Raw genomic sequence first — 20,919 nt, forward strand, 5'->3', positions numbered from 1 at the left:
TGCCTGGCTACGCAAGGTAGTCTCAACAGGCTACAAAATCCAGGTTAGAATTTTCTTCTATGCCCCAAGACCAATTCTTCCAATCAATCAGTTCTTCCGAGACTTCCCTCAAGGCTTCTGCCTGTTTTATTACTGTTCAGTCTCTTCTATCCCAGGGAGTAATTATCCCAGTTCTTCCACAGGAAAAGTTTAAAGAGTTTCATTTCAATCTCTAAGTCATTCCAAAGAAAGAGGAAACGGTATGCCCAAACTTGGATCTGAAGTGCCTAAACCATTGTCAAAGTTTGACATTTCCAGAGGGAATCAATGCAATCAGTGATCGCATCCATTGAGTAGGGGGGAGTTTCTGTCTTCAGTGGATATCAAATACTCATATCTACGCATCCCCATCTGTGCATCCCATCAGGGATTTCTTCGCTTTATAATCTGATCCTGCCATTACTGTAGCGTCCATGGCCGCGGACCTTCGGGATTACTTACCCCCCCCCAGCGGCCGCAGCCATGGATCTGTGAGCCCGCATTTCCTTCATAGGAGACGCCAGTGCTCACTCCCGCTCCAGTCCACTGTGTCCCGTAGGCCTTAAAGGGCCAGCGTGCGCACATGGGAATCATCAGATTCCTCTGGACTAGAAGAAGGGCCTTGCCCCTTTGCTCATTGCCTGAGCGTTGTTAGTATTCCCGTGTCACTCTTGCAAATGGTCCCTTAGTGTTATCCTGTTCCCATCGTTTCCCGTGCCCTGCTACCTGTATCCCGTGCGGTGTCCTTGTTCCTGAGCCCGTTAGTGTTGGAGTCGTGTCCTACTGCTGCCTTCTTCCACGTCCAGTGTCATCCGCAACCTGCTGCACCCACCTTCATCCGTGCTAAAGCCTCGGCCACTGTCTGGACTATTCAGGTACCCTAGTGCGGTACTTTGTATTTGATTGGGTGCTCCGTTGCTTGGCCAGCTACCTCCCCGCTACGGCGGTGCGGCCTAGTGGGTCCACTTACCCACAGACCATGACAATTACCAATTAGTGGCTCTTTCATTTGGATTGTCAATGGCTCCATGAGTCTACTCGAAGGTGCCCTCCTTCATCAGGGCCCTTCTTGACTCTTGTGGCCTTTCCATACCTGGATGGCAATATGGTAAAAGGCACCTTTAAGGTCAGTCAACACACCTTGTTCGCTTTGGCCAGATCATCAACCATCCCTAGTCCTTCCCGTCCCCCTCGCAATGTCTGTTTTTTCTGGGCATGTGTTTCAACACAGCCAAGTGGTGTCTGGGAAGAAAAAAAACGTATACAGCGCCACATAGTGCAAGATAAACCGGATAGGCCTATTTTTGGCCTGATGAAGACGCAGGTTCTGTGTTGAAACGCGTTGCCCTTCTTTGCAAAATAAATCCACCCATTATTATTACTCTGCCTATCCTTCGACTAGCGCTTTCTTATATCCATTTTTAATATATATTTTTTTCAAAAATATATACCTTTTAAAATTGTCAACACAGCCCAGGCCGGGATTCTCATTTCCGACCAGCTCCTCTCTCCCTGCAACAGGGCACTCGATCCTTTCAGGTGCATTCTTCAGTGTCAATCCGTCACTGCATGAGGATTTTACGCCTGGTCGTCTCTTCCATCAAGGAAATTCTATTTGCCCTGTTTCACACTGTCCCTTCAACGAGCCATTTTAACCATGTGCAGTCGAGTGTATACTTTTTTAAATCAAACCAATTTTATTGATACGAACACAGAAAAGAAATAACATAGTAACATTCACATTTCAATTTTCCAACATCGTATACAATAGTGACAGCATATCAGGAAATCCCCAACTTCCCCCCTTCCCCCCCTCCCCGCACGGCCCCCCACTATATCTCCGCCCTTTGTTTCTAGTACCATTCCTGGTCAGAGCACATTTCTCTTATCAAGTTTTCCCCACCACCCCTTTTTGCTCCAGACTCTATCACCTCCAGTTCCTCAGATGACTCTCGCCCTTATTCTGCTCAGTTCAGGTGACAACACCTCAGGACATGCCATCCATCTGCTCCATTGTTTCTCAAATTTTTTTTCCGTGCCCCTTTTAGAAAATATCTTATGCTCCATCAGGATATTATAGTTCAACATTCCTACAATTTCCCTCATCCCTGGTGGCTCCTCATCCAGCCAGTGTTTAGCAATGCATTTCCTTGTCTGATATAATATCTTGGCAATTGCCAGGTTTGCCATTCTGTCACTCTCCAATTCTCCCACCGCTCCCAACAACATAACTTTAGGGTCTGCCGCCAATTCCCGACCATACACCAGCTTTATCAGATCCAATATTTCCCCCCATAGGGTCTTCAGAGCCTCACATGACCAAAACATATGCAGTATATCCGCCTTCTCTTCCGTGCACCTAGGACATTTAGCATCTGCTCTAATACCCATCTGTTTTAATACCCACGGGGTGCGATACACACTATGTATCAGAAAGAGTTGGGATCTCCTCTGCGCCAGACTGAGTGATAAGTGACATGTGGACGCTAATATCTCCTCCCACTCCTCCTCAGTCAATGGACCAACATCCTGTTCCCATTTCGCTTTTACCAGCACCATTGGGTTTCCCAGGTGTTTGGACAGTAAGCTCCTGTACGCCATTGAGATCAGGCCTTTGGTCGTATCAGCCCTTCCCACATATTCCAGGACCCCAAGAGCACAGACCGTCAGGTCCACCACATGCGCCTGCGCCTGTAGGGCATGACGGATCTGCAAATATTGATAGAACATATTGTGCTCTAGTGGAAATAGGTCTTTCAACTGCTGAAATGATCTCAACCCGTTATCATCATACAAGTGTTGTATTCGTCTAACCCCTGCCAACTCCCATTTTTGCATGCCCTCTAATTGGTATAATTCCCACAGGACCGGATTATGCCATAGGGGAGTATATTTGGTGCACATTCCCACTCCCAGGATCTGTTTGCATTGCCACCATATTTTATGGATCAGGAGTAACATTGGTTTAGCACTCGCCAATCTCTTAAAGGTATGTGCTTCCAGACTCTCTAGTGGGTTGTGTCCTCCCCCCATATATGACAATAAACATGCACTGAAACCCCAAGTCTCTGTGTCCTCCCATCCCTTAAATTGTTGGCTCTGGGCAGCCAGGTAATATATCCAGGCATTTGGCAGCACGACCCCCCCTTCGTCTTTGGGCAATTGCAATTTCTCCAATTTAATCCTTGGAACCCCTTTTTTCCAGACCAGATCCCGAAAGAGATTGTGCAATCGTCTGAACCAGTGCTTAGGTATCCATACTGGGGAGTTATGAAGAATGTATAAAACTTGAGGCATAAGGATCATCTTGATTAGGTTAGTCCTCCCCAGAGCAGAGAGCTGGAGCCTGTTCCAGGCATCCACCTTATGTTTCACCTTGAGCAGCAGTGGTGAAACATTCAAAGACATGTAGTCTTGGACCCTAGCCGTCACCTTAACCCCTAGATACGTAAATTCAGAGACTATCGGAATCCGGAGTCCCACTCCAGTATCTACAATATTCACTGTGTCAAGTGGCATCAGAGCAGACTTGGTCCAGTTAATATTTCGAGTGTATACTTTAATTGCTCCTATTATCCAAAACGGCCCAAAAAAAATATTTTGCCATTTAGCCAATAGGAGAGCAGGCTGGTCTCCGTACTATTCTGCACTCACATAGAACAAATGTGTTAACCAAATGCTTTGGTTTATTTATGGAATCATCTTATCTGTTCTGTGAAAACAGTTTGTAAACTACAGTATAGCATCATTTGCAACGTAAAATTTGTTTAGATAGATCAAGAGAATTGAGACATCAAAGATAGCGAAGAACCCTTTTGGATCGAAAGAAGCGTCCCTCCTAGGAAAGTTTTATAGCGATGAATTAAAGCTTTGGATTTTAACATCACCTGTAGACCGCTGTCAACCTTGCTATGCAACGGCCTAAACATATCTGAGCAGCTGCTTAACAAATGGTAGCGCCAAATAATTATTCAAAAGGACTCCCTAACAAACAATTACAATGAGGAACTCAGTTTTGTTGGAGCTTCCCTTTAAATGGACAAATTTAACTTTTTTTTATTTGTGTACTTTGTAGAGAAAATAAAAAAGGCTGAACACATGCCAACCACATCTTCTCTTTACTGCTATCCAGATCATAAAAAACAAAAACATTTTTATATTTTGCAGAAATATTTCCTAAAACCTTCTGTACATAGATGTGCTTTTACTTTCAACTTACCTTTTTCTTGTTAGTGAGCACTGGATAACTAAACATGGTCTGTAATTCCATGCACCGGATGAGATTTAGTGGTAGTACTTGGTACAAATAATGGGGCAGCTTTATAAATGCAATTATCACATTTACCTGGAGTAATTGCATTGAAAAAACGACTTTTTTCAGATTTGTCAAGTTCCCTCACCACGTTTTCCGACAACCAAATTTTTGTGTGTGTTGAAAGAATGGATGCTTGGTATTATAAATTAATTGCAGAGTGTGACTTTAAAGTTTTTTTTGGCAACAGCTGGCGAAGTTCAAGAGCCTGCACCAGATATCTCAAGCAATATTTTGTAAGAAAATAGTACTGGTCAATCATCAGTATGAAAATATTGAATTGGCAGCAATATCGGACTGGGATACCTTGGAAATAAATTATTTTATTCTGGTACTTATTTATATTTTGGTCATTTACAATTAAGCAATCACTCTCACATTTGGTTGTAATATTACCAATAACTACTGTATGTGTAAATTAGTCCTTTTCGATGCCAAATCAACTAGTAAAAACCATCCAAATCTGACCCGTCCTTCCTGACTGCTGTACACCTATGACTCAATTTGCGAAGGACATATTTAGTAGTATGTACAATAGTAGTTAAACATCAATCCTCACAGTAATTTTGAATATTAAATATGCCCGACCAGCCAAAATAAGTCAGATTTTTTGATTTTCTGAAATAAAAACTTTTGTATGGGGAAAATTATGCAACTTTTGTCATATACATTGTGTTTCAAATCGTCACAATTTTTAAGATCTGTTAAAGGGTAACTAAACTTTCAAACTTCTGACATGTTATAGTGACGTCACTGCTTCTTATTAGTCATTGACAGAACCAAATGATTCTTCTCAACAACACAGAAATCACGTGACTGCACCGAACTGGGACGTGCTCAGCCCATGTTAGACACTATGGGGGCCAGTTTAGTGGATTGAATTGTACCCACTAATATAACTATATAAGGGTATCACAGTCATGTCCATATTTAAATAACCCAGTGATAGCAACAGTACCTCTTTAAAAGGGTTGTCCCAGTATTAAATGTTTTAGTAATATAATTCCCAGTTACAAAATATTCCCCTTACTTCATTATAATGGCGCCCCCTGGTGCTCAATCTGTATAGTAATGTGCACGTCCTCTACGGATCTGATTGAGGGAAGATGCACATGCTTAGTTTCACTCTCCAGCTGCCACCAGCCAATAGAAAATGCCTTCTCTGCTGGTCAGTAAAGAAGTAGTGAAGAAACTTTCATTCAGAAACACAGCTTGTAGTGTGGATGGAGACTCACACGGTAAGAAACACACAGGAGAGCCAGCAGTTTGTTTGGATGAGGAGAGAGCCTGCATATAGCATTAAGTTCTCCTCTCGCCTGCTCGTTCTCTCACTCTATGTAAGCTGCAGGCTATCCCTCTTCTTCAGGTATATAAGTCTGGGCTCTCCCTCTTTTAAAAATCATGTAATAGTAGGCATTTGTAAAGCTTCTCCTAGAGAGGAGGCAGAGAAACAGAAGTATCTTCCTATACAAGCTATGATAGGGAGGGGGAGGAGCTGCAGCAGAAAGGACACGCCCCCTGAGCTGCCAGCCTGAAGAAAATCTAGCAGAGCAATGAATGGGGAGATCTTTGTATTCATGTAAGATGCAGGGCTGGTTCTAGCTTTCTTAGAAAGATATTGTCATGCGCTATTTTATTGGTCTGTTTTTCTTTAATTTTTCATTAATTCTGGGATACCCCTTAAAGTGGTTATCCACTTTTATGTGAATAAAGCTTAAACATGTACAATCTATTGTCAATTATTTGACACAACATTGCAATATGCTTCTGCAACACAAATTTCCAACAGACATACCATAAAAAAGCCTGTAGGTGCAGTCCTTATTACACGGGTTTATACAAAACCCAACCTATGTCTGTCACCTGCTCCTGGCGTTCATTATCCCCTCAAACAGCTATGGATATAACACGGTCATATCGAAAACCAGAATATGATACCAGCATGTAACACAATTTATCTGCTCTATAACTTGCTTCTAAACATACTCCATCTCCCTCTGACACCAGCAACTCTCTGCAATCCAGCAAATGTGATCAAGATGTAAAAACACAACCTCTGGAGAGCTGCCTTTTCCATTACATCACATTAATATTTAATTTACAAATTCAAACCCTATCTTAGAGGCATCGACATGTGTCGGCTAAAATGCAGCTAGCGGAATATTTGTTACTCAGATTAATAGATTATTCGAAGTTATAAACAGAGATTAATATTTCCTAGGGAACAGTAAAATCTTACTAGAAATAAACATGAAGTGTATGCCCAAATTATAAAGGGAACAGAATCCCAAATTTTCTATAACAGCATTATGACTGTATACAAACAAAAAATCCAAGGAAAGGAAAATGAAAAGTATAAATAAAAAATAAATAATAAAATACATTAAAAAAAAAAAAAAAATGATTACTAAGGCCCAGTTCACACAGAGTTTTTTTTTGCAGCTCAGCCGCCTTCACATCAATGGAGCCGATATATTAGAATAGAATCCCATTAACAGGTGACACTGCTATATAAAAGACAACCTAAGTGTATATTCTATCTCTTCCGATCACCCTAATAGTCTCCTGACCATTATTGATAATAATGGAGACTTCTTGCTCTTTGCGCTTTATTTATTGTGAATTGCCCTGTAGATTATTTGCACCTGCCTGGCAATGCCTTTCATTTGTACTTTCATGTAATAGACAACAGCTGCCTAGCACAGAGATAACAAAATTATGTAAAATAAACTACAGAAGGCACTCCATGATATAGAGGTGAAGATGGAGAAATATTAAATGGTTGTAAAAATAAAGTCTTAGCGGTTAAATTATTTAATGCTCATTATGTGTAAGCGCACTCCCCTACCGGTCAGCAGTTACACTAGAGAACTTTTGGGGCAAAACACTACTGTGCCTACGGGGCACTACTGAATATCAAGTATTGATAACACATTGTTTAAAAGGGAAATATTGTGTTCGATAATAATTCTTGTGAAGTGAAGATTAGTATATTAAATGAACGGTCAAAATTAAAATAAAACATTACACCTTTATCTTAAAGCCAGAGGCAGATAATAGACGGCCACAACATTGACAAGAGGTGATGGACACAGCGCGGCTTCTCCTCCCTTTCACCCCACGCTGCACAGTGACTTCAGCACGTCATGCCCACAATACTCTTCCACAGAAGTCAATGAATTTTTTTATGACTAATGTTTCTCCCATAGCCATGTTAAGAAAATAGAACTAAATAAACATATTAGGAAATCCAAAACATAAAAAAAGTTATGTCTTTTTATTTAGTAAAAAAAATGAGGTAATAAATTTCCATTAATGTAACAAGTGTCGGGTTCTACTTGGGTTTCATCTGGAAATCTTATGTATATGGGAACCTCCCGAATTTCTTGCGATGTCGGGGGGAAAAGGAATCGGTCATGTTGGATTTCAACATGGCTGTTCTTTAGTTTGCGCAGGAGATAAGTCGACAGCAAAGGTGTCTGGTAGCGGCATATTCACGTCTTCCCATTGAAATAAACATGCATGCTTGTCTGAACGGAGTGTGCATGCTTATGGCCACCATACGCATGCAGGCAGAAATAGCTATTGGGTGAACAAGCATTTGACTTAAAGCGGCTCTGTCACCAGATTTTGCAACCCCTATCTGCTATTGCAGCAGATCGGCGCTGCAATGTAGATTACAGTAACGTTTTTATTTTTTAAAAACGAGCATTTTTGGCCAAGTTATGACCATTTTTGTATTTATGCAAATGAGGCTTTCTAAAGTCCAACTGGGCGTGTTTAAAGTAAAAGTCCAACTGGGCGTGTATTATGTGCGTACATCGGGGCGTGTTTACTACTTTACTCCACTTCTCTTCAGAACGCCCAGCTTCTGGCAGTGCAGACACATAGCGTGTTCTCGAGAGATCACGCTGTGTCGTCACTCACTTCCTGCCCCAGGTCCTGCATCGTGTCGGACGAGCGAGGACACATCGGCACCAGAGGCTACAGTTGATTCTGCAGCAGCATCGGCGTTTGCAGGTAAATCGATGTAGCTACTTACCTGCAAACGCTGATGCTGCTGCAGAATCAACTGTAGCCTCTGGTGCCGATGTGGCCGACACAATGCAGGACCTGGGGCTGGAAGTGAGTGACGTCACAGCGTGATCTCTCGAGAACACGCTGTGTGTCTGCACTGCCAGAAGCTGGGTGTTAACGAACAGAAGTGCATGATGCTGATTCGTCAGCATCATACACTCCCATTCCTAACGCCCAGCTAGTAAAAGAAGTAAAAATGCCCCGATGTACGCACATAATACACGCCCAGTTGGACTTTTACTGTAAACACGCCCAGTTGTACTTTTGCAAGCCTCATTTGCATAAATACAAAAATAGTCATAACTTGGCCAAAAATGCTCGTTTTTTAAAAATAAAAACGTTACTGTAATCTACATTGCAGCGCCTATCTGCTGCAATAGCAGATAGGGGTTGCAAAATCTGGTGACAGAGCCTCTTTAAGCCGCTGGCAGGCACCTTATCTTCTGGGGGAATAAAGGAATGGGCATGCTGAAATCCAACATGTCCGATCCTTCTTGCCCACGACAGCTGACATCCAGTGATAGTTGAGCTGCTCCCATACACATTAGACTGTCGGTGGATGCAGGATCGGATGACATTTCTCAAAGGTTGAGCCAGTAGTAGTTGAGCTGTTCATATTATTTAGTGTATTTGTTGCTCCATTTTTCTCTTAACCGGCTGTAATATTTTCCTTATTCCATTGAGATCAAGATGGCACATTAGATGCAGGTCGCCATTTTTGGTCGGATCAACCAATATTTTAATGTATATGGACAGCAATCCCTCAGGCAACCATTCTTGGGCCATGAAAATGTAACATTAGTCTTAATTTCCCTGCCATCATATTCTCACTCTCGTCCCTATATTATATATTTATCTAACACATTGGGCTATTATAAGTAGACTAAATATGTTCTCTCTGTCTGTGTTTGTGAAGGAAACAATACCAGAAAAGATGTACTGTGCAAATAACCTATTTACACAGTAGATGTTATCAGTCTTGCTATGGAGGAAATATAACTCACATTCAACAAGACGAGAATTGATATCAAGTACTGGATGAGTAATATTTAGTTACAGATAAAATTATTTGATTGGATCAGTTTCCATGATAAAACGGAGATGTAATCCTAGTGTAAAAAAATAATAATAGTGCAAATCAAAACTCAGGCTTGAGGAGCGCGCGCGCGCGCGCACACACACACACACACACACACACACACACACATTGCTGAAAATAAGACAATAAAACATTGCCAAACCGCTACGTCTTTTTTTTGTTAGTAAAGCTCAGTTCTTGGGTCAATTTTAACCCCTTAAAAGAGTTTAATCTGCTTTGGACAGTCCCTTTTTGTTAAAAGGAACCCACAATGATACACCTGACAGCAAGTATTCATTATCCCTGCAGCACCACCGGATGAAATTTTGTATTACACATTTGTCATTAAAATCAATGAACTGACGGGTCCCCCAAAGTGAGAGGCGTGTTTTGCAGCAGTGCTCCACCCTGGCGAACAGATGAGCTTCCATTACCAAGTAAACCTCCCTCGATTAACTCAGAATGACCTAATAGGTCATTTGAAATAGCTTTTTAAAACCAGACAGCCCCTTTAAGGACACAGAATTCAGAGATGCAAAAATGTAAAACGTTGCCCCCTGAAAGCCAAAATTGTCTGACAGCCATACTTCTTTATTGACGTAGTTGTGTGAGGCCTTTCTTTTCTGGTAGGACAAATTGTAGTTTGTTTTTATTTAGGTGTCATTTTGATGTACATATTAGGTACACATTCATTTGATTTTGAAAACAAAAAGGCAATTCCTCCATTCATTTTTAGGTTCATTTTTTTTTAACTGTTCAACCTAAATTACAAGTTCAATTTATTGTTTGGGTTATTAAAGTGTTATGGATACCAAATCTGTGTTAATTAGTTGCCATGGTGTCAAATATATGTAATAAATAGATACATTCAAAAATAATACATTTTGTTTGTGCTATTGTTTTTATTAATTATTAAACAAACGTATCGACACTATTTTTTTTTCTAAATTTTTTTAATCCCATTAAGGAATGAACACTTTGACCTACATTTTTAATGAATAATATACTGGCATATGGCACAGGCATTGATAGGGGCACAGCCAAGTATGTCCTAACGACGGGCAATATGGAAAGATGCGTCATCTGATAGGAATCAGAAGGGGACATGTCGTCAAAGTCTTTGGGCCTGTAACTTCAAGTGATTATATCAAGATATAAAAAATGTTTTTAAACTTTTAAAAGGATTGTCTTATGGAGTCATATCCCTACGATAGGTAGGGACTGAGCACTGTGACCCCTGATGATTGCTACGACATAGTGGCATCAGCGCTAGGAACGTTTTATGCCACTTTGTCTCCCATCGGCAGCCACATAGATAGGCAATAATTATAATAATGGAGATTGTGCTGGTCACAGTGGTTGGACTCATCCACCGATCAGACATCACTTGCATTTCCTAGCAATATCTCACCAATGTCTTTGATAAATCACAGAGACTTATGATTCTGCATTAACAGAGGTCCACCAAGGAAACCAGGGGAGTGGTGTGACAATTTCAGCCATTCGTGAAGCCATTTTTTCAATAGAAAACGACATATTAATATAATCAAGAAGCGCTTAACATGAGATTTAATTTAGTTGCTGCCTGCCATATTTGCACCCTAGAGTATCTTGGCATGACATATTTACTCGCAAGTGGTTGCACGATTGAAAAGCGATTATGGTCATTTTCTGACTGTTTAAATACCGGCTCCCAGAGCTGATGCTTTTGCTCCCTGAACATTTGGAAATGCTCTCACAAGCTTTTAGAGGACACAGCGTTACCTGCCCTGCTGTTACTGCAGGAATGACTGACCACAGTTCACTGGCAGCAGCCAGTTCAGATAAATAGAATCTAACAAGACATTTCTCTGGGAAAATGTTGAAAGCTTCCATTAGCACACATCTGGGGTATAAACTAAAGAAGGCAAACCTGAAGTGGGCTGCCTGGGATTTCAGCTTTGACTAATGATATAATGATACCTAGGTCTTAGCCTTTATTTTTTAAATCAATTTAAGAACAAAAAATAAATAAATCTGTGGATACCCAGTAAATAATATGAAAATATAAAAAAAGTAAATACAGGAACCTTTAAACCACATTTACAGCATAACAAAACAACATCTATCTATCTATATATCTAACTATATATATACACTCAACACTAATAGATAAAACAAGAAAATACATCGCTTCTAAATCCAGGGACAGGAGTGCAAAGCATTTCTCAGCCTCCCCCAACACCTTCCCTTGCAACGCTGTAGTGCAGGAAGAGAAGACCCCTGGATATGTTCTTGGGATTTCGATCATCCACCTATTACATGGATGACCGTTCATCTGAATGCCCACCATGTAATACTACATTTGCCCTGTAGGGTAAATGTCTGGTTGGCCGTGCCTTCCGCTGGCCAATTTACCGGATTGTAGGGTCCTCAGGAGATGGATTGTGGCTTCCTTAGTAAAGGGCATGTCTGTAATGAGATAACCCCTTTAAGTGATTTATGTTTTTCTACTTTCTGTCACTGCCCATTGAAAAAAAACATCTCAGCTGAATCCCACCGACCGTCATCTGACAAAAGTTAGTCAACGCTGCACATTTTGTTGCACCAAATCCATATCTATGTTCTTGAATGTTGTGCAAACTGTAGAAGTCATCATATGGTTCAAGACTCAGAAATCAAATAGGAAATGCACGGGTATGCACTGGCACCAAGGAGGTGTAGATATGATATCTACAAACTCCTGCATTGGGGTGATGTCAACAAACTATGGATAGTCTAAAATTTAGTGATCCCCTTCCTCTCTGCCAAATTGGAGGTTACCCGATAGCCCTTTGTGTAGTCAATAAAATTTTCAAAGACACTGTAGGCCACATCAATTTATGATGGCACTGGTGATCTCTTACTAACGACATCCTGGCAGTACAGCTCGGCAAAAAAAATATTTTTATATTCGTTTAATCACTTTTTTTCATCTACAATAAGATAAATAATATATTCTTGGCAGCAATTTATTTTACTGAACAAAGTAATTGCTGTGATTTGCTGGGAAATGTGGACATCCCACTGGCTGTGGTTAGATTATTAATCAAAATTGAATATTGTTACTGAGTCACTGTCAACGTGTGCCTATACGTGATGCATACCCAAATGCTTCCCTTTTGCACAACCATCAACTTTACTGGGTTGTGGGTAACATACAGTTCCCTCTTTTGCATATCTATATCCTCTCCAACACTAGTAGGCCTCTAAGATTTTTATGCCAGGTTTTGAGGTTTGTAACACTTCTTATACTTCTGCACTATACTGGTTTATGTATATAACTTTTAATTTGTTAACAATTACATTTGTCACCTCGATAGGATGTTTTGAAGATGAGTTATTACCTGAAAACAATACTCATGTTATCTATTAACTTGAGAGCCATTATATGGATGACAAATTAGGTTATAGATAGACCTGTATCTCCATAGTTACAGACTACAAACAAACCCTGTGTAGTCAGTTCATGCACTCATGTGTTAAGGCCCTTTCACATGGGCCAAATATTGGGTGAACGAGCAACAGGGCAAAGATCACCCGATGAACACGCAAACACTCATTCATCGGCTGATTGCATCTTTTATGTGGCCAAAAAAATGGTTGTTAGTCGGCAGCACAACTCTCTGTGTAAACAGAGAGATGAGCTGCCGACGTGATGCAAATACATGGAAAAGCACGATTGTAGTAACGACTGTCACTCCTTGTGAATGGAGCAAACAAGCACCGATCAACAAGATGTATTGTGAGCGCTCGAAAAAGGTGGTTAAACACGGGCGAGATCTGCCTGTGTAAAACCACCTTTACTGCCTTTATAGGTCTTCAGAGATGTTGTAGACACAAAACGGTATTCAGTTGAGATATATTGGAACAAAAAATGGTTCAAAAAGTGAAAATATCTTTTAAACCGGACTCTAGAAATCGAATCTGTTTAAATGTCCTTTGAGAGGTTATTAGTTAATGTAGTCACGTGGGATTAGTGGCAAATGGTAGATTTGAAATTTTAAGGACTGGACATTATGTCCCACATTTATTGCATAAACTGTGGGGAACATAATGTGTAAAGTGACGTGAAAAGTGGCCATGGTCTACGAAGAGATGTTATTTAAAGGAGTATTCCCATCTCGGACAAGTATGGCATATTTACAGGATATGCCATAAAATGTCCAATAGATGTGGGTTCCACATCTGGGAACCACATACATTTCTAGAATGAGGCCCCCTAACCCCCATTCTACCGTCTCCTGCTGCTCTTCCACCACTGAGTCACAAGGGGATCGGGAGCTACAGAAACAGCCGTGCTCGCTAAGCTACACTGTTTTCATAACTCCCTTAGAAGCATCGTGTAGCACAACATGCTACTCCGTTTCTGCAGCAACAGAGTTACGGAAACAGCGTAGCTAGCGTTCTGTAAGTCACATTCACTTCTACGGAAGTTACGGAAACAGTGTATTTCAGCGAGCTTGGCTGTTTCCATATATCCTGGCCACTTCATAACTCAGTGGCTGAACACTCAGTGGCTGAACAGAGAATGCAGGATGGGGGTGAGGGGGCCCTGTTCTAGAGATGGGTCTGGTTCCAAGAGGTGGGACCTGCATCTATAGGTCATTTATGGCATATACTGTGGGTATGCCATCAATGTCAGAGATGGGAATACCCCTTTAAGCCACATTTATTAGGAAACATTTGTAGAAATTGTGCAAATTTTGGTGCAATTCTATGCCGAGTCATAGTAGACGTGGATTTTAATTTCGGACTGTGAGATAGTTCAAAATGCACCAATTTTCTTAAGAGGCCTGCATCTCTTAATAAATTTGGCGCAAATCCGTTTAACTATCTCCTTTACTTAGAGTGACGTCAATATGTCTGTGACCAGCTTTACACAGTTAGTGGTATCTACGAATGCACCGTTATTGTCGTGGTTTATTTTTTATTTCATTTTTTTTTTTTTTAAATGCATCGAAAGACTAAAAAATTCATAAGATCTGTTTCACAAATCACCAATTCAACCAAAAGAGCATATAATAAAAATGACAAAAGATTTGTTCTTATAGCTAATAAAATATTGATGCCAAAGCATTCAAGTAAAGTTACTTTCTGTGTTCTGATTTAATGAATCATTTGAGCAGTATCTGACGGAGTGACACAGATGTAGGGCTCGTTGAAGCCTGCGCTAATACCTACTAGTATGGACTTCCTTGGGACAGTGAATATAGAACAATGTGTCAGACTGCAGCAATATCAAAATATATTAAGTGCTGTGCCAAGGATGCTACAATGTTGGACCACAACGTTCCTTGACCTGTGAAAGTCTCCAAAGTACCTCCTTGCCCTAGAGGCTCAAATGACTCATAAAACCCACAACAAGAGGCAAAAGTAACAGTGGTACATTTACTTTAAATGTCTGTAATTGAAGATATGGATCTTGTGTAGTTGTGTGAATGTTGAAATTTAACTAGTATGAAATATTTTTGTATTTAAACAGAAGAAATACCAACAAATTGGATAGGTCAAGTCATACATAGCAAGTACGGATGTCTCATATAGATCAGGAACAAAAAGTTACTTACAGGTATTAAATATTACCCTAGCAAACGTATGATATCCATGTATAAATTATTGGCTTACTTGTATCGATTACATAAGATTCACAGTTCACCAGTCACTGAGAATATTAAATAAAACTGTTAAATAAAATACAACTAGAAAAAGCAAAAAATAAATAAATTGCGGCTTGCATTTTTCCAGTTTTCAAACGGGGTTGTCTTTATCGGAGACGCTAACAAGCAGCGGGCCCTGGCGGCTGTTGTAGGGGAAATGTGCAGCTGGCTGCATCTTCCACATGCAAAAAGAAAAAGTTTGCTGGGGAGTCTCTGGGGGTAGCAGCAGCTCATATTAAAGGGTTTGCCTTTGATAAAATACCCCTCTAAGGTTTGTTAACAGGGAACAAAAACTTTACCACTGCAAAAAAAAAAAAATTTGCTTGGGGCCTTGTTTAAAGAGGCTCTGTCACCAGATTTTGCAGCCCCTATCTGCTATTGCAGCAGATCGGCGCTGCAATGTAGATTACAGTAACGTTTTTATTTTTAAAAAACGAGCATTTTTGGCCAAGTTATGACCATTTTTGTAGTTATGCAAATGAGGCTTGCAAAAGTCCAAGTGGGTGTGTTTACAGTAAAAGTCCAACTGGGCGTGTATTATGTGCGTACATCGGGGCGTTTTTAATACTTTTACTAGCTGGGCGTTCTGATGAGAAGTATCATCCACTTCTCTTCAGAACGCCCAGCTTCTGGCAGTGCAGATCTGTGACGTCACTCACAGGTCCTGCATCGTGTCGGGCACATCGGCACCAGAGGCTTCAGTTGATTCTGCAGCAGCATCGGCGTTAGCAGGTAAGTCGATGTAGCTACTTACCTGCAAACGCCGATGCTGCTGCAGAATTATCTGTAGCCTCTGGTGCCGATGTGTCCCCGCTCGTCTGACACGATGCAGGACCTGTGAGTGACGACACAGCGTGATCTCTCGAGAACACGCTGTGTCTGCACTGCCAGAAGCTGGGCGTTCTGAAGAGAAGTGGATGATACTTGTGGATGATACTTGTGTAGCAAAAGATTCATCATGACCTGTAAGTTATTTATTTAAACCTCTACTTATTCTTGGCTTAGGAGTCCAGTCGGCGGTCCTATATATTGATTGACAGCCTTCATTGTATGAGTGTGACTACAGAGATAGCGGTCTATCAGTGATTAGGACAACCCACTGGATTACTAGGCTTTCAATGGGCAGAGATAAATTACTAGTCATACTGAATCTATTGCTACAAGAATATATAGTCAACCTAATCCTACTCTAAAACATGCTGCCCGTAAATAGGTCTACATTTTCAAAAAGACAGGTTGCCTTTAATAAAAATAATTAGCAAAATTACTTTATTCTTTATTTGTATTGAAAAGTTGCAAAAGGTGTACATACCCTTTACATGAAATACAAGAAACAAAAACAAATAAATGTCTGACTACGATATTTGCAGAAAACAGATGCAAAAATAAAAATAAAAAAAATATCAGATATCGGAGGTAATCATTCTAATGTTGTGACTACTTGGATGCTTTGCTTTATGCAATTGTGTAAGTGGAGATCTAATTTATGTCATGTAATATTATACAAGGTGCTTGAAATGTTTTGTGCATTGCGACAATCATAAATACTTACACAGATAGCAGGACAATGGCAATTATTGACCATTCAGGAACTGCGTGAGTAATATTCTTATTTGTAAATCTGAAACAAAAAAATTAAAAATGTAAAAGTTATCGATACAGAAGCTAGATTGCTAATGGAATACATTTCTATTAGTAACATACATAATAAAAGGACTGTGAAGCCGGCTTGTGCTGACATTTTTTTGTTCTTAAGAAACGTGTGCTGGTTTTTAGGAACAGTTATGATTAAGGGATGGACATAGGGTTAAAACCACAAGTGAGAATCAACAAGCCCTTATCTGAACATGGCACAGGACATTTTTAAATACTGTATAAAAAGGCATGCAAGGGGATTCCCCATCTTATATATACACTCCTCATAGTATGGCGATACGTGTGGGGTTCCTTAACCCACATGAAGTCATAGGATGTCGAACATGCTTGTTCAGTGGTTTTCCAAAGCTTTCTTTGGCCAAAAATTTTTTTTTTGATACTGCATTTTCAGATTTTGGCCTTCTGGACTTTTTCTCCACATGGTAATAATTGATATTTTATTTGGTTCCCCAGAAACCTAATCATCTTCTATACAATTATCATTGTTTTCTTGTTATTTCTCTGTTTGCAGTGCCTTGAAGAGTCAATAATTGTATTTGTTTTATCATTGTGCATGTTAAAAGCATCAAGTTTTCTATGGTTGGTTATTTGCCTCCCCTAGCGTGGGATGTTTTATAACCCAAACTAGGGCTAGGTTAGGCACGTGTTTGTGTTTGTTGTTTTTTTTAGTTAATTTAAAAAGAAAAAAGTATTTTTTCATCTCATTGTGATACAATAAATATTAAGTAAAGATTGAAGAGGTTACGTCTGTAATGCGTGTTTTCATAGTGAATATGGATATGTTACTTTTTTTACATGCGGACCAGCACAATGATTTACATATTAGTTGTGGTGGGGCCAACTTTTTCTTTTTTTGGCCACTATGGGTAGAAGACAAGCCAGCAGAGGCATTGTAATGCTCTGGACAATGGTGGATGTAACTTTGACACGTACCACCTACCTAAACATTGTTGCAGACCAAGTACACTTCTTCATGGTAAGGGTATGTGCACACGGTAGCAGGCTTTTACGTCTGAAAAGACAGACTGTTTTCAGGAGAAAACAGCTGCCTCGTTTCAGACGTAAAAGCTCCTCCTCGCATTTTGCGAGGCTTCTCTGACAGCCGTAAATTTTGAGCTGTGCTTCATTGACTTCAATGAAGAACGGCTCAAATTACGTCTGAAAGAAGTGTCCTGCACTTCTTTGACGAGGCTGTATTTTTACGCGTCGTCGTTTGACAGCTGTCAAACGACGACGCGTAAATTACAGGTCGTCGGCAAACCCATTCAAATGAATGGGCAGATGTTTGCCGACGTATTGTAGCCCTATTTTCAGACGTAAAACGAGGCATAATACTCCTCGTTTACGCCTGAAAATAGGTTGTGTGAACCCAGCCTTACAGTATTCCCTAAAGGCAGTGGCCTCTTTCAGCAGGATAATGCCCCTGCCACACCGCAAATATCGTCCAGGACTGGTTTGGAGAATATGAAAAAAAATTCACCACAGGACAAATCTAGAGGTCTCGTGGTGTCCATGCCTCAAAAGGACAGAACTGTTTTGGCGGCATTGGGGGTGGGGGGACCTACGCAATATTAGGTAGGTGGTTTTAATGTTATGGCTGATTGGTGTATGTAACAATTGAAATTGCTTAGTTAACATTGGGAGTTCGCTTTACTGCGAAGTTAAATCAACACAATTTTTTAAAGTTGGGGAGCCACCTTAAAAGAGAACTTATTTAAAAAATGCACTCCTATCTAAAGGCAGCAAGTTAGAGCGCAGGAGGAGCTTCGCAGATGGATATATAGTTTTGTGAAAAAAAGACTTATTATAACTTATAATTTATAGATCTAAATCATCTCTCTATGCTTAGGAGTCCAGTGGGCAGTCCTACTTAGTGACTGACAGCTATATCTGTACGGTTGCCCATACTGGCAAGGTTGTCAATCATTGAGTGAGACCGCCCAATTGACTCTCAAACCCATAGAGAGCAGGGATTTAGATCTATAAATTAAGTTATAATAAGTCTTTTCCCACATGACTATTTATCAAAAACGCTCAGCTCCTCCTGCTCTAGAACATGCTACCTGCAGATCAGGACTGCATTTTCAACGTGACTGTTTCCCTTTAAATTAATGCAATGATTTAGGGCCTGTTCACATGAGCGTTCTGGTTCCGTTCAGTCTTTACGTCAGAGGAACAGAAGAATGGAAACTATCACTTCCGTTTGAATTACCATGGATTTCAATGCGAATGCTTCCGTTTCAGTTTGTTTCCGTTCCATAAAGGTTTCCGTTAAACAGCACTATTGTTTCCGGAATTTTTTTTTAAACTTTACAGAACTAATACAAACTGAAATGGAAGCATTGCCATTGAAATCAATGGTAATGCAAACGGAAGTGAAAGTTTCCGTTCAACCTTTCCGCCAGATGTACGGAAAGCTGAACGGAAGCCAAACGCTGATGTGAACAGGCACTTAATCCCGTTTTAAAAGCAGTACCTTGCTGGAAATATACTTTTACTTGCACATTGTGGACATTACAGCAATTTTGCTAGTTCTATCTACACCACAAACAAGGTGATAAAGAGTAACTATTCACACCATGAAGCTGACCCTATAAAGGGACGCCCGTCAATGCAGGCTTGCTGTAGTGAGAATGATATCTGCGGTGATATGCTGGCAGGAATCATGCTGACAGTCTTCGCTCATGTGACAATGCTGTAAATCTGCCAGGCTGAAGATAAGTGATAGAGACAGGCCGGATTCATCTGGGGAAACGCCAACAAACAGGCTGAGGAGCAGCGAGTGCTGTGCTAGATGTCGAGCTATTGATTGAAGCATGGGGAGGCGATGTCCATGTACACAAACCGTAGTAGCTGCAGATATTTGTGTCTATTAACTTCTAGTCAATGTTCTTATTGATTGGCAAGCTCCCAACACTGGTCACTGCCATTAATATGCTGCTAGAGAGGGAGTGCGATACAAAATTCCCACCTGTAAGAGGCAAGTTCCTAGTGTGACTTTTTGTACTGTTATCCCATGCTAACTACGTGCAAACAAAAAAAAAAATACATCGCTTTAAAAAGAACCATAAAAGGGGAAGATTTATTAATGTATTTGTGCCAATTTTCTAAAGCGTCTGCCGTACTTTTTCAAACATGCGTGGCTTATTTTTTTAACCCTGACGGATACACGTTTCAGCACTAGATACAGTGGCTCTGTATACAGGATACACAGCAGCTGTATCTCAAAGAGTAAAAATAATTTTTTAATAAAAAAAGTATTTAGAAAGTTGCACAAAACACATGGATAGACATTTTTATTGACAAAACAAAAATGATTCCAAAAAGGCATACATAGCCTTTAAATCCCTATGGCACAGTTCAAAGATTTGATACTTGAAAATAAATTTTGCTTAAAATGTTGTGTCAGATTTTTCAGCAATGTGAAAAGGGTTAGGTTTCCCTTTTATACTGGAAATCAGAAGTGGGCCAAGATCACAGACTCAAACATATCACAAGATCATTTTCCTGGTTTCCCCTTCCATGTTTGAAATGCTTCTGGTTTTCTCCTTTAAAAGGTTATGTCCACCGTTGCAAACAAAAATTAAGCAATTTTGCAAATCGTATTCTTAAAAATACCCTATGATTTTGTGTATACAGCTTTCTATGTACTGTGCCTCCATGGTAACAGACTACAAACAAACAATGTGTAGTCTGATCCTGCACTTATGTCACTCTTTCTTGACATGTGGGGAAACTGGACAAGATAACAGCTATTAGCATTACAGTGACACGATTTGTGTATACATTTGGATTTTAATTACATACCTCCAAACCGTCCGAGATTTCGGGCGGTTTCCCTCTGTCCCGGGTGGCCGGTGGTATGTCCCGGTTTCAACTGTATCTGCATCCTCAGGACACATATACAGTTGAATCCAATGGTGAAGGAGGGGGCAGTCAACACCCTTCTTTACCATTCACTGTATAACGCTGGTCGTGAGCGACTCGGCACAGACTGGCGCGACGCAATGACATCATGCCTGTTTGCGCCAAGCCACTCATAGCACAGACCGGAGAGCAAGAGAGATCTCCTGCACTGTATGGGGGCAGCTATGGGGACA

General features: G+C 40.4%; 1 protein-coding gene across 2 annotated transcripts in view; it reads right to left on the reverse strand.

Moving 5' to 3' along the window:
• The window catches only part of RPAP2 (RNA polymerase II associated protein 2), a 78,876-nt gene that overhangs the window by 15,725 nt on the left and 42,232 nt on the right, over positions 1-20,919 (reverse strand). For both annotated transcript variants that reach the window (XM_075833213.1, XM_075833212.1), the window contains one exon: positions 16,716-16,784. In XM_075833213.1, coding sequence (XP_075689328.1) covers positions 16,716-16,784 — 69 coding nt within the window. The remainder of the gene's footprint in view (positions 1-16,715; positions 16,785-20,919) is intronic.

Source organism: Rhinoderma darwinii, chromosome 7 (genome assembly GCF_050947455.1).
Source record: "Rhinoderma darwinii isolate aRhiDar2 chromosome 7, aRhiDar2.hap1, whole genome shotgun sequence".
Classification (NCBI taxonomy): domain Eukaryota; kingdom Metazoa; phylum Chordata; class Amphibia; order Anura; family Rhinodermatidae; genus Rhinoderma; species Rhinoderma darwinii.